General features: G+C 45.3%; 1 protein-coding gene across 1 annotated transcript; it reads left to right on the forward strand.

Annotated features, from left to right (window-relative positions):
• The first annotated feature begins 8,036 nt into the window (after positions 1–8,036).
• On the forward strand, positions 8,037–12,060 carry LOC115113922 (cytochrome P450 7A1-like). Its single transcript, XM_029641860.1, has 6 exons — positions 8,037–8,264; positions 9,129–9,369; positions 9,497–10,101; positions 10,653–10,783; positions 10,911–11,089; positions 11,187–12,060. Exons 1-6 carry the CDS (start codon positions 8,182–8,184, stop codon positions 11,484–11,486), a joined length of 1,539 nt encoding a protein of 512 aa, XP_029497720.1. The 5' UTR covers positions 8,037–8,181; the 3' UTR covers positions 11,487–12,060.
• Positions 12,061–12,681: the final 621 nt, after the last annotated feature.

Raw genomic sequence — 12,681 nt, forward strand, 5'->3', positions numbered from 1 at the left:
CCTACTGCAGCCCTCCTCCTCCACATACAACACCCGTTCTGCCAGTCACATTCTGTTAAAGGTCTCCAAAGCACGAACATTCCCTGGGTCGCTCCTCTTTTCAGTCCGCTGCAGCTAACGACTGGAATGAAAAAAACATTAAAACTGGACAGTTTTATCTTCATCTCTTCATTCAATGACTCAATCATGGACACTCTTACTAACAGTTGTGGCTGCTTTGCGTGATGTATTGTTGTCTCTACCTTCTTGCCCTTTGTGCTGTTGTCTGTGCCCAATAATGTTTGTACCATGTTTTGTGCTGCTACCATGTTGTGCTGCTGCCATGTTGTGCTGCTACAATGTTGTTGTCATGTTGTGTTGCTACTGTACCATACTGTGTTGTCTTGTGTTGCTGCCATGCTATGTTGTTGTCTTAGGTCGCTCTTTATGTAGTGTTGCAGTGTCTCTCTTGTCGTGATGTGTGTTTTGTCCTAAGTTATTTTATTTTTTTAAACAACTTTCTGTGCTTACCGGAGGGCGAGAGAGACCGGGCAGGCACCGTGTTATGCTGTGGAGCGCACGGTGTCCCCAGTGAGGGTGCATAGCCCAGTGCGGTACATACCAGCTCCGCATATCGGCCGGGCTAGAGTGGGCATCGAGCCAAGTGCCATGAAGCCGGCTCTACGCATCTGGTCTCCAGTGCGTCTCCTTGGGCCGGCTTACATGGCATCTGCCTTGCGCATGGTGTCCCCGGTTCGCCTGCATAGCCCAGTGCGGGCTATTCCACCTCACCGCACTGGCAGGGCGACCGGGAGCATTCAACCAGGTAAGGTTGGGCAGGCTCGGTGCTCAAGAGCTCCAGTGCGCCTGCACGGTCCGGTCTATCCAGTACCACCTCCACGCACCAGCCCTCCGGTGGCAGCCCCCCGCACCAGGCTGTCTCTCAGTCTCATCCCTACAGGTGCTCCCGCCCATCCAGTGCTGCCGGAGCCTTCCTCCTCTCCAGCACTGCCGGAGTCTCCCGCCTGTCCAGCGCTGCCGGAGTCTCCCGCCTGTCTGGCGCTGCCAGAGCTTCTGCCCCTCAGTCCAGAGGCGCCAGAGGTCCTCCGTCCAGCGCTGCCAGAGCCTTCCTCCTCTCCAGCGCTGCCGGAGCCTTCCTCCTCTCCAGCATTGCCGGAGTCTCCAGTCTGCCCAGCGCCGCCTGAGCTACCCATCTGCCCAGCGCCATCAGAGTCTTCCGTCTGTCCTGAGCCGCCAGTGCCGCCAGTCTGCAAGGAGCTGCCAGTGCTGCCAGTCTGCAAGGATCCGCCAGTGCCGCCAGTCTGCAAGGAGCCGCCAGTGCCGCCGGTCTGCAAGGAGCCGCCAGTCTGCAAGGAGCCACCAGTGCCACCAGTCTGCAAGGAGCCGCCAGTGCCGCCAGTCTGCAAGGAGCCGCCAGTGCCGCCAGTCTGCAAGGAGCCGCCAGTGCCGCCAGTCTGCAAGGAGCCGCCAGTGCCGCCGGTCTGCAAGGATCCACCAGTCTGCAAGGAGCCACCAGTGCCACCAGTCTGCAAGGAGCCGCCAGTGCCGCCAGTCTGTAAGGAGCCGCCAGTGCCGCCAGTCTGCAAGGAGCCGCCAGTGCCGCCAGTCTACAGGGAGCCGCCAGTGCCGCCAGTCTGCAAGGAGCCGCCAGTGCCGCCAGTCTACAGGGAGCCGCCAGTGCCGCCAGTCTGCAAGGAGCCGCCAGTGCCGCCAGTCTACAGGGAGCCGCCAGTGCCGCCAGTCTGCAAGGAGCCGCCAGTGCCGCCAGTCTGCAAGGAGCCGCCAGTGCCGCCAGTCTGCAAGGAGCTGCCAGGATCCGCCAGTCAGCCAGGATCCGCCAGAGCCGCCAGTCAGCCAGGATCCCCCAGTCAGCCAGGATCCGCCAGAGCCGTCACTCAGCCAGGATCCGCCAGAGCCGTCAGTCAGCCAGGATCCGCCAGTCAGCCAGGATCCGCCAGAGCCCCTCTGTCCCGAGCTGCCCCTCTGTCCCGAGCTGCCCCTCTGTCCCGAGCTGCCCCTCTGTCCCGAGCTGCCCCTCAGTCCAGTGGGGTCATGTAGAAGGGTCGCCGTGGTTAGGAGGCCACGGAGGCGGACAATGAAGCGGACTAAGACTATGGTGAAGTAGGGGCCACGTCCAGCACCAGAGCCGCCACCGCGGACAGATGCCCACCCAGACCCTCCCCAATAGGTTCAGGTTTTGCGGCCAGAGTCCGCACCTTGGGGGGGGGGGACTGTCACACCCTGACCATAGTTTGCTTTGTATGTTTCTATGTTTTGTTTGGTCAGGGTGTGATCTGAGTGGGCCTTCTATGTTGTGTGTCTAGTTTGTCTATTTCTATGTTTGGCCTGATATGGTTCTCAATCAGAGGCAGGTGTTAGTCATTGTCTCTGATTGGGAACCATATTTAGGTAGCCTGTTTTATGTTGGGTTTTGTGGGTGGTTGTTTCCTGTCTTTGTGTTTGTTGCACCAGATAGGGCTGTTTCGGGTTTTCGACGTTTATTGTTTTGTATTATGTTCATGTTTAGTTCTTATTAAAAAACATGAACTTCAACCACGTTGCATTTTGGACCGCCTCTCCTTCCCAGGAGGAAAACCGTTACAGATACACTATTAGTGTTTAATTTTTTGTTCATCTTTTTTTAAATTACATATTTTCTTCCACTTTGATTATTTTGTATTGATCCATTTTAATCCGAAATTGTAACACAACAAAATGTGGAAAAAGTAAAGGGGTGTAAATACATTCTGAAGGCACTGTAGCTGCCTGACAGAGTAGTGTATAAATACATTCTGAAGGCACTGTAGCTGCCTGACAGAGTAGTGTATAAATACATTCTGAAGGCACTGTAGCTGCCTGACAGAGTAGTGTATAAATACATTCTGAAGGCACTGTAGCTGCCTGACAGAGTAGTGTATAAATACATTCTGAAGGCACTGTAGCTGCCTGACAGAGTAGTGTATAAATACATTCTGAAGGCACTGTAGCTGCCTGACAGAGTAGTGTATAAATACATTCTGAAGGCACTGTAGCTGCCTGACAGAGTAGTGTATAAATACATTCTGAAGGCACTGTAGCTGCCTGACAGAGTAGTGTATAAATACATTCTGAAGGCACTGTAGCTGCCTAACAGAGTAGTGTATAAATACATTCTGAAGGCACTGTAGCTGCCTGACAGAGTAGTGTATAAATACATTACATTTACATTTAAGTCATTTAGCAGACGCTCTTATCCAGAGTGACTACATTCTGAAGGCACTGTAGCTGCCTGACAGAGTAGTGTATAAATACATTCTGAAGGCACTGTAGCTGCCTGACAGAGTAGTGTATAAATACATTCTGAAGGCACTGTAGCTGCCTGACAGAGTAGTGTATAAATACATTCTGAAGGCACTGTAGCTGCCTAACAGAGTAGTGTATAAATACATTCTGAAGGCACTGTAGCTGCCTGACAGAGTAGTGTATAAATACATTCTGAAGGCACTGTAGCTGCCTGACAGAGTAGTGTATAAATACATTCTGAAGGCACTGTAGCTGCCTGACAGAGTAGTGTATAAATACATTCTGAAGGCACTGTAGCTGCCTGACAGAGTAGTGTATAAATACATTCTGAAGGCACTGTAGCTGCCTGACAGAGTAGTGTATAAATACATTCTGAAGGCACTGTAGCTGCCTGACAGAGTAGTGTATAAATACATTCTGAAGGCACTGTAGCTGCCTGACAGAGTAGTGTATAAATACATTCTGAAGGCACTGCTGCCTGACAGCTCTGAAGCACTGTAGCTGCCTGACAGAGTAGTGTATAAATACATTCTGAAGAAGCACTGTAGCTGCCTGACAGAGTAGTGTATAAATACATTCTGAAGGCACTGTAGCTGCAGAGTAGTGTATAAATACATTCTGAAGGCACTGTAGCTGCCTGACAGAGTAGTGTATAAATACATTCTGAAGGCACTGTAGCTGCCTGACAGAGTAGTGTATAAATACATTCTGAAGGCACTGTAGCTGCCTGACAGAGTAGTGTATAAATACATTCTGAAGGCACTGTAGCTGCCTGACAGAGTAGTGTATAAATACATTCTGAAGGCACTGTAGCTGCCTGACAGGCACTGTAGTGTATAAAAATACATTCTGAAGGCACTGTAGCTGCCTGACAGAGTAGTGTATAAATACATTCTGAAGGCACTGTAGCTGCCTGACAGAGTAGTGTATAAATACATTCTGAAGGCACTGTAGCTGCCTGACAGAGTAGTGTATAAATACATTCTGAAGGCACTGTAGCTGCCTGACAGAGTAGTGTATAAATACATTCTGAAGGCACTGTAGCTGCCTGACAGAGTAGTGTATAAATACATTCTGAAGGCACTGTAGCTGCCTGACAGAGTAGTGTATAAATACATTCTGAAGGCACTGTAGCTGCCTGACAGAGTAGTGTATAAATACATTCTGAAGGCACTGTAGCTGCCTGACAGAGTAGTGTATAAATACATTCTGAAGGCACTGTAGCTGCCTGACAGAGTAGTGTATAAATACATTCTGAAGGCACTGTAGCTGCCTGACAGAGTAGTGTATAAATACATTCTGAAGGCACTGTAGCTGCCTGACAGAGTAGTGTATAAATACATTCTGAAGGCACTGTAGCTGCCTGACAGAGTAGTGTATAAATACATTCTGAAGGCACTGTAGCTGCCTGACAGAGTAGTGTATAAATACATTCTGAAGGCACTGTAGCTGCCTGACAGAGTAGTGTATAAATACATTCTGAAGGCACTGTAGCTGCCTGACAGAGTAGTGTATAAATACATTCTGAAGGCACTGTAGCTGCCTGACAGAGTAGTGTATAAATACATTCTGAAGGCACTGTAGCTGCCTGACAGAGTAGTGTATAAATACATTCTGAAGGCACTGTAGCTGCCTGACAGAGTAGTGTATAAATACATTCTGAAGGCACTGTAGCTGCCTGACAGAGTAGTGTATAAATACATTCTGAAGGCACTGTAGCTGCCTGACAGAGTAGTGTATAAATACATTCTGAAGGCACTGTAGCTGCCTGACAGAGTAGTGTATAAATACATTCTGAAGGCACTGTAGCTGCCTGACAGAGTAGTGTATAAATACATTCTGAAGGCACTGTAGCTGCCTGACAGAGTAGTGTATAAATACATTCTGAAGGCACTGTAGCTGCCTGACAGAGTAGTGTATAAATACATTCTGAAGGCACTGTAGCTGCCTGACAGAGTAGTGTATAAATACATTCTGAAGGCACTGTAGCTGCCTGACAGAGTAGTGTATAAATACATTCTGAAGGCACTGTAGCTGCCTGACAGAGTAGTGTATAAATACATTCTGAAGGCACTGTAGCTGCCTGACAGAGTAGTGTATAAATACATTCTACATTCTGAAGGCACTGTAGCTGCCTGACAGAGTAGTGTATAAATACATTCTGAAGGCACTGTAGCTGCCTGACAGAGTAGTGTATAAATACATTCTGAAGGCACTGTAGCTGCCTGACAGAGTAGTGTATAAATACATTCTGAAGGCACTGTAGCTGCCTGACAGAGTAGTGTATAAATACATTCTGAAGGCACTGTAGCTGCCTGACAGAGTAGTGTATAAATACATTCTGAAGGCACTGTAGCTGCCTGACAGAGTAGTGTATAAATACATTCTGAAGGCACTGTAGCTGCCTGACAGAGTAGTGTATAAATACATTCTGAAGGCACTGTAGCTGCCTGACAGAGTAGTGTATAAATGCATTCTGTCACAAATTGTGACACCAACCTAATACAAGCATTAACAGGATCCACAACCACCAACATAGCCATTCTCAAAAATGGTAGACTCAGTCGGGGGCTCAACTTACTGTTGAGAGTAAGAATAGTAAAATACACAACATTTTGCTTAGGGTCTCCCAAAAGGCTAGGGCTGGCTCTGACCGCATATGTGGGTACACAGACCTGCGAGCCACTGCGAGTTCAGATTTGTTGTGGCCCCCACCCCCATCAAAGTTGCCCATCCCAGCATTAGGTGATAGCTCAAATTAAGGAATGGTTGGCCTTCCTGACTGTTAACTGAATGATATGAGAGCCATCAGCCACAGGTTGCCACAACCATGGTAGGGGAGTAACCTTTTATCCAGGAGTGACCTGTGTGGAGGCGGATGGATTTAGGTTACTACAGTCTAAACTCAAAGGGCAGGCGGGCAGGAAAGTGGTGATGCAATCCAACCACATCACTGGTCAGAAGGAGCTTTTGGTTTGACTCACATGTGTAGTAAATCTGAAGCTATGTAAAGTAGGGAGTTAGTGCAGAATTTTTTTGAATTTTTCAAAGATTCATCTGATCAACTGATTTGAGTGTCTGTTTTTTAGTACATCTATTAAGGAATGTTTTTAAAGTTTCACATGGTAAAGTTTACAATAAAAAATGTAGTAAAATTCCTTTCCATCTGAGACCACAAGGGACATAATACAAACAATGAACAATACTTTAAACTTGAAATCAGTTGGCATGACGCCAGGGATAAGGACATAACCTGTGTCAGCAAGTCTTTTCAAACTGTCGGTTAGGTGAAATACATGTCATCTCTTTTGTGAACGGCTAACTTAAGGTTGAAACAAACACACACACACCATCACAGGTATTTCAGTGTTCCATCAGGTGGACAAGTCCCATCCTGTTCACATCTTCACTGGTTCATTCCAACTGTTCCTCTTTAATCAATCTCGTGATTTCATCTTGAACTGTCAGTTGTCTGCTGTGTGTGCATAGTGGCTGCATTTGGTGAAATGGGAAGAAAATAAGTATAGTACTACATTGGTAGGCAGTCAGGCAGACATGGATGAACATAAATTAACATCTTAGTTAGTTATTTTCATCAGAGCATCATCATGTGTTTTGGAGAATATAGGGGGAATTCACCTGTGTAAAAATGTATGAGGAAAGATGCAACAATCCTCTTACAATTTCAAGATTTTACTTAGATCCTGAAAATCCACACACTCTGAGGTCAAATTGTTACACTTTTGAATATTAATTAATCTTGAGAAAGAAACCCTATTTTAAGAGCAGTGTCACTCAGTTCCAGCACTACATAGTCTTTACTGATGAAATGACACGTGATGTTCAACCACAAAGATCCCGACATGACAGGGTACCTATTGTTCAAGCATGTGTGTCTGACTCAGTCACTTGTCCAGACATAGTCACTTGTCCAAAACAACCATGTAGAGAGGCTCTTTCCAAAAAAGCTTACATCATCCAAACCTAACATACTGTTGAGACATTGGAGACTATTTCACTTCTCTCTAATTATATACTAGGTTCCACATATCTGATAAATCTCCTAAACGGTAGATACAAGAGCTGCTGTTCTCTATAAAATGCTGGAAATGGACTAGTCACCACCTGAGGCTAATAATAATGTACTGCATGTAAATGTTCTATACTGAGGGTTGATGAGGTATGGGGAAACAGTTATTGTTCAAGATAATTACCTCTTGAGTGCAACAATATGAATTGTTTTGATATTTATGTTCTAAGAGTAGCTGAAAAATAATACTTTGCCTCCTCCACCTAGTTACTGGTCTCAACGGGTCAAAACAGGCGCACACACACACACACACACACACACACACACACACACACACACACACACACACACACACACACACACACACACACACACACACACACACACACACACAGTGCGAGTGGGACACAGAAAAAGCATCAAATACCTTGAAATCTATTTGCCCACCCAGTGGTGCTATCAGGTACAGTCTGCTGTCCTTCAGGTGGTGTTGTCCATGGACTACAGTCAAGGCCATTGTACAACTCACACACACACCTCCATGGATTTCCTAGAGACATCTAGTGTAATAGGTAACACTGGCAAACATGTAACAGGAGGGCGGTGTCTTGGCTGCACTTGCCAATCAGTCATCCCCACTGCTCCTATGCTTCATGTCCCTCCCCATGGCTTGTGTGGAGCACCATATAAATAATCTGAATCAGAGTTTAGGATTCCACGAGCACAGTTTCCAGAACCTCCACTGTCATCTAGCTGAGTTCTCTCTGCCAGGGAGTTAACACTAAACCTGGCCATTAGCCCTCTCTAGCACCAGGCACCTTTTGGTCTATTCTCCACACAGGTATTTGCCACGAGCATCTTAAGCAACCATGATCATCACTGTCTCTTTGATTTGGGTTGTGGTGATCAGCTTTTGCTGCTGTCTGTGGCTTGCTCTGGGGATCCGTAAGAGGTAAGCAGAGACCCACGCATTTTATAGTAAAATGTCTTTACATTCAAAATGTTGAATGGTATTCAATGTTTGATGGGCAACAATCTAATGAAGAACACAGCATAACATTGTGGAATGGAACATGTGTCTGATAATGTGAAGGTTTTGGGTGTGGTATTCCTTTTAAATTGTACAACAACGTGCTTCTACACCTGCGTTGCTTGCTGTTTGGGGTTTTAGGCTGGGTTTCTGTACAGCACTTTGAGATATCAGCTGATGTACGAAGGGCTATATCAATACATTTGATTTGAACAAACATATTTACAGCTGACCCTTTTATTGTTTTCTTTCTTTGATGTTATATGGTTTTATTTGTGTCACCTGTATTGCTCTTAAAATATAAATGGGTTCCATGTTGCAAAAGGTTATTCATTTTTATGGAGACTTTAGTGATGTCTACTTGCCAAAAAAGCCAGCTGTAATTTCGTGACATGCGGTACTTTATTTTGTTGTACAAACCTGATAGTTATGTATAAGTGGTAGTGTTATTCTGAGATTGCTGCAGTGGCATTGGGTTTGGTTCTGCTGGATGTGACTTACAACTTTCCAAAGTTTTGTCATTTGAGCACATCACTAGATTCTGACATCACCTTGTTGTTTTTTGCTTTGTGTTTATAAGACAACATTTAAATTAGGTTCAGATACAAGTATGGATTCACTGGACATCTTTAGGTGTCCTTTGGATGTTGCTTAACTCACGTATTTTAAACATCTCATGTCTAAACATCACCTTTGTGTTTCCTATGTTCAAGTATTTCCGATGGCTTTCTTTGGGCATTGCTTTATCATTGCTATGATGCTAAATGATTGGTGTTGCTCTTCAAGAAAACCAGGTGAACCACCAGTGGAAAATGGTTTGATCCCATACCTCGGCTGTGCCGTCCAGTTTGGAGCCAACCCCCTGGAGTTTCTCCGGAGCCGACAGAATAAATATGGGGACATCTTCACTTGCAAGATCGCTGGCAAGTACTTTCACTTCCTGTGCGACCCTTTCTCCTACCACGCCGTCATCCGCCAAGGCAGGCATCTGGACTGGAAGAAGTTTCACTTCTCTACCTCGGTCAAGGTAAAGACATGCCTAACTATGAATTGTTGTTCAACTAAATATTTGCTGATGATGAGTTAATATATCCATATCTGTCAATGCAGGCTTTCAAGAGTCTTAAATTAAACCTCTCTTTGTCTCCACCCAGGCTTTCGGCCATGACAGCATGGACCCCAGACACGGTTACACCACAGAGAACCTCCACCAGACCTTCATGAAGACCTTGCAAGGTGAAGCCCTCCCTTCGCTCATCGAGACCATGATGGAGAACCTGCAGTCGGTCATGCTGCAGTCAGACACCCTCAGCCCCAGCAAGGATCGATGGGACGTGGATGGCATTTTCGCCTTCTGCTACAAGGTCATGTTCGAGTCGAGCTACCTGACACTCTTCGGCAAGGATCTGGGTAACGACAAGAATGCTGCGCGCCAGAAGGCCCAGAAGGCTTTGGTCCTCAACACCCTGGAGAACTTCAAGGAGTTCGACAAGATCTTCCCGGCGTTGGTGGCTGGGTTGCCCATCCATGTGTTCAAGAGTGCCCACTCTGCAAGGGAGAACCTGGCTAAGACCATGCTGGCTGAGAACTTGAGCAAACGTGAGAATGTATCGGACCTGATCTCACTGCGCATGCTGCTGAATGACACCCTGTCGACCTTCAATGACCTGAGCAAGGCCCGCACCCACGTGGCTCTGCTGTGGGCCTCGCAGGCCAACACGCTCCCGACTGCCTTCTGGAGCCTGCTCCACATGATTAGGTATGTACAGATGTTGGATCTTAATTTGAGCCAGCTTACTACAGCAGGAAAAGTGTCCTGCAGCAACAGGACATTTTAATTATTATGTGGATTACAATTCATGGACATTTCTATAGGGGTTGATATATTTTTCATTAGGGCAAAACAAGTCTGAAATGTCAATCCTTTTAAAAACTCAAATACAATACAAGTTTGCATTTCCTGCATTGTGGGGGGGTGTATCAGCTTAGCTATCTTGTTCAAACAGCTGAACATAGATGCTGTGCTCATTAGGGTGGAGATAAGGGCTGAGCAATGTATTTTGTAACAGTCCTGTACAGTAAATTGTCATTCTCAACTACTGACTGCGACTTAGTGCTAGCTCACAGTAACTCCTGTGATAACAGAGGTGTCAAGAACGACTCATTGGAGAAACATAGCATTCCCTTTATGTCATAGAGCTGCAGAGAACAACCTGGTCCAAAGTGCATGTTGGGAATATTTTGATACATGATCTGTATAGTCTGAACTTGATGGTTTGACTTACCCTCCATCTTGTCTTGCCTCTTCAGGAGTCCTGAGGCTATGAAAGCAGCCAATGAGGAGGTGAAGAATATTCTGGAGAGTTCAGGTCAGCGTGTCGACCCTAGTAAACCACAACTCACTCTCTCCCGGGAGGACCTGGACAACATGCCTGTAATTGGTAAGGGGAAGCTGCAATATACCAAAACTGATTTAGTAGATATTTTTCCAAAATCATGTTTGACACGAAAGTCAAGCTGTCCAGTGAATATGGTATTATAAAGAACCATGTCTTCTTGACCCTGCAGACAGCATCATCAAAGAGGCCATGCGTCTGTCGAGCGCATCAATGAACATCCGAGTGGCCAAAGAGGACTTCCTGCTTCACCTTGATAACCAGGAGTCGTACCGCATCCGCAAAGATGACGTCATCGCCCTCTACCCCCAGATGCTCCACTTTGACCCAAAGATTTATGAGGATCCCTTGGTGAGTGATGCTCAGTGTCTTCCCTTTAAAGATGAAAGGCCATATAACTAGGGTTAGGAGTGTCAGTCTTTACTCTAACTCCCCTCTCAATCCACAGACCTACAAATACGACAGATATCTTGATGACAACGGCCAGGAGAAGACGACGTTCTACAGGGAGGGACGCAAGCTGAGGTATTACTACATGCCTTTCGGCTCAGGGGTGACCAAGTGCCCTGGGCGCTTCTTCGCCGTGCATGAGATCAAGCAGTTCCTGGCGCTGGTTCTGTCCTACTTCAACATGGAGCTCCTAGACTCAGCCGTTAAAGTGCCTCCTCTCGACCAATCACGTGCAGGTCTGGGGATCCTGCAACCCACCTATGACGTTGACTTTCGATACAAACTGAAAACTCAGTAAGACGGACTCCACTCATCTACTTTCTTAATCATGTAAATTGTACATATTGTATATTTAAGAATTGAAGCCACAATGATGTACAGGCTGCAATGTATTGTTCTAATGTATTTTTGAAAACAAAAGCCACAGAGTGGTTTGTGATCGCCTCAGAATGGTAGCACTGGCGAAACGCCCATCCCATTTCGAAAGTGACATTGGTAGAACTCCATATAAGTGTTATCAGTAATATTTACTGCATCTTCCAGTTAATCATCATAACTATATCCTTATTGTCGACCTCCATCTTTGAACTGTGAAATCATTCAACATTGCAGTGGTAATTCTGTTTGTGACCCTCACTATCAGTAGTTAGTTGGTAAATGCCACTATTTACTGTGATGTTGAATGGCTCTAACTACACCGACTGAGTAGAGTAATGTGCATTGTAGTTCCATTGAAAGATTCCCTCTGCTAGGATGAAATACATTTTGGTAATCTGTATTAATGTTTACTTTGATATACTGTACAAAACAAGTATTAAAATGCATGCAATGTTTAATTTGATATACTTTATAAAACGAGTATAAAATCAATACATTTCTATAACAGTGTATTGTGTCATTCATTTGTTCATTCAGTCATTAGTTTGACCACACTCTCATGGTATTAGGTAATTCCATAAACCTCAGATAAGGTATCTCTCTCTCTCTCTTCTACATTGGAAGGTAATGTGGTACACCAGGTGCTGGTGTCCCATCTCAGGTCCATAAGGGCTTGGTGGTTAGTACTATTTGGGTTTTAATTAGAAGACTAGCCTTGGAATGAATCATTTAGAAGATATCAAGACTATGACAAGATTCAGTAAATAGACCAATAGAACAATGGGTCAGCTCCTAATGTCCTGTGGTAACTTGTCCAGTCATCATTAGATCATAAAACATTGATCATATAGATAGATAGAGTCAGATCCATAATTATTGGCACCCTTGATAAAGATTAGCAAAAAATACTGTATGAAATTGACTATATTGTATGTAAGAAACGGGAAATTCTATTATTTTATACAATTGCTCAGAGAAAGAAGTAATACAAGAAATCCAGTGACATGTATTCATGGGTGCCAAAGGAAAAAAAATTGAAAAACATATATATTTTTATTTTGTCTCTGTGTGTTTCATAATTTTCCTTCAATTCGCAAGAGGCTGAATGTATCTCA

Source organism: Oncorhynchus nerka, linkage group LG9b (genome assembly GCF_034236695.1).
Source record: "Oncorhynchus nerka isolate Pitt River linkage group LG9b, Oner_Uvic_2.0, whole genome shotgun sequence".
Lineage (NCBI taxonomy): Eukaryota > Metazoa > Chordata > Actinopteri > Salmoniformes > Salmonidae > Oncorhynchus > Oncorhynchus nerka.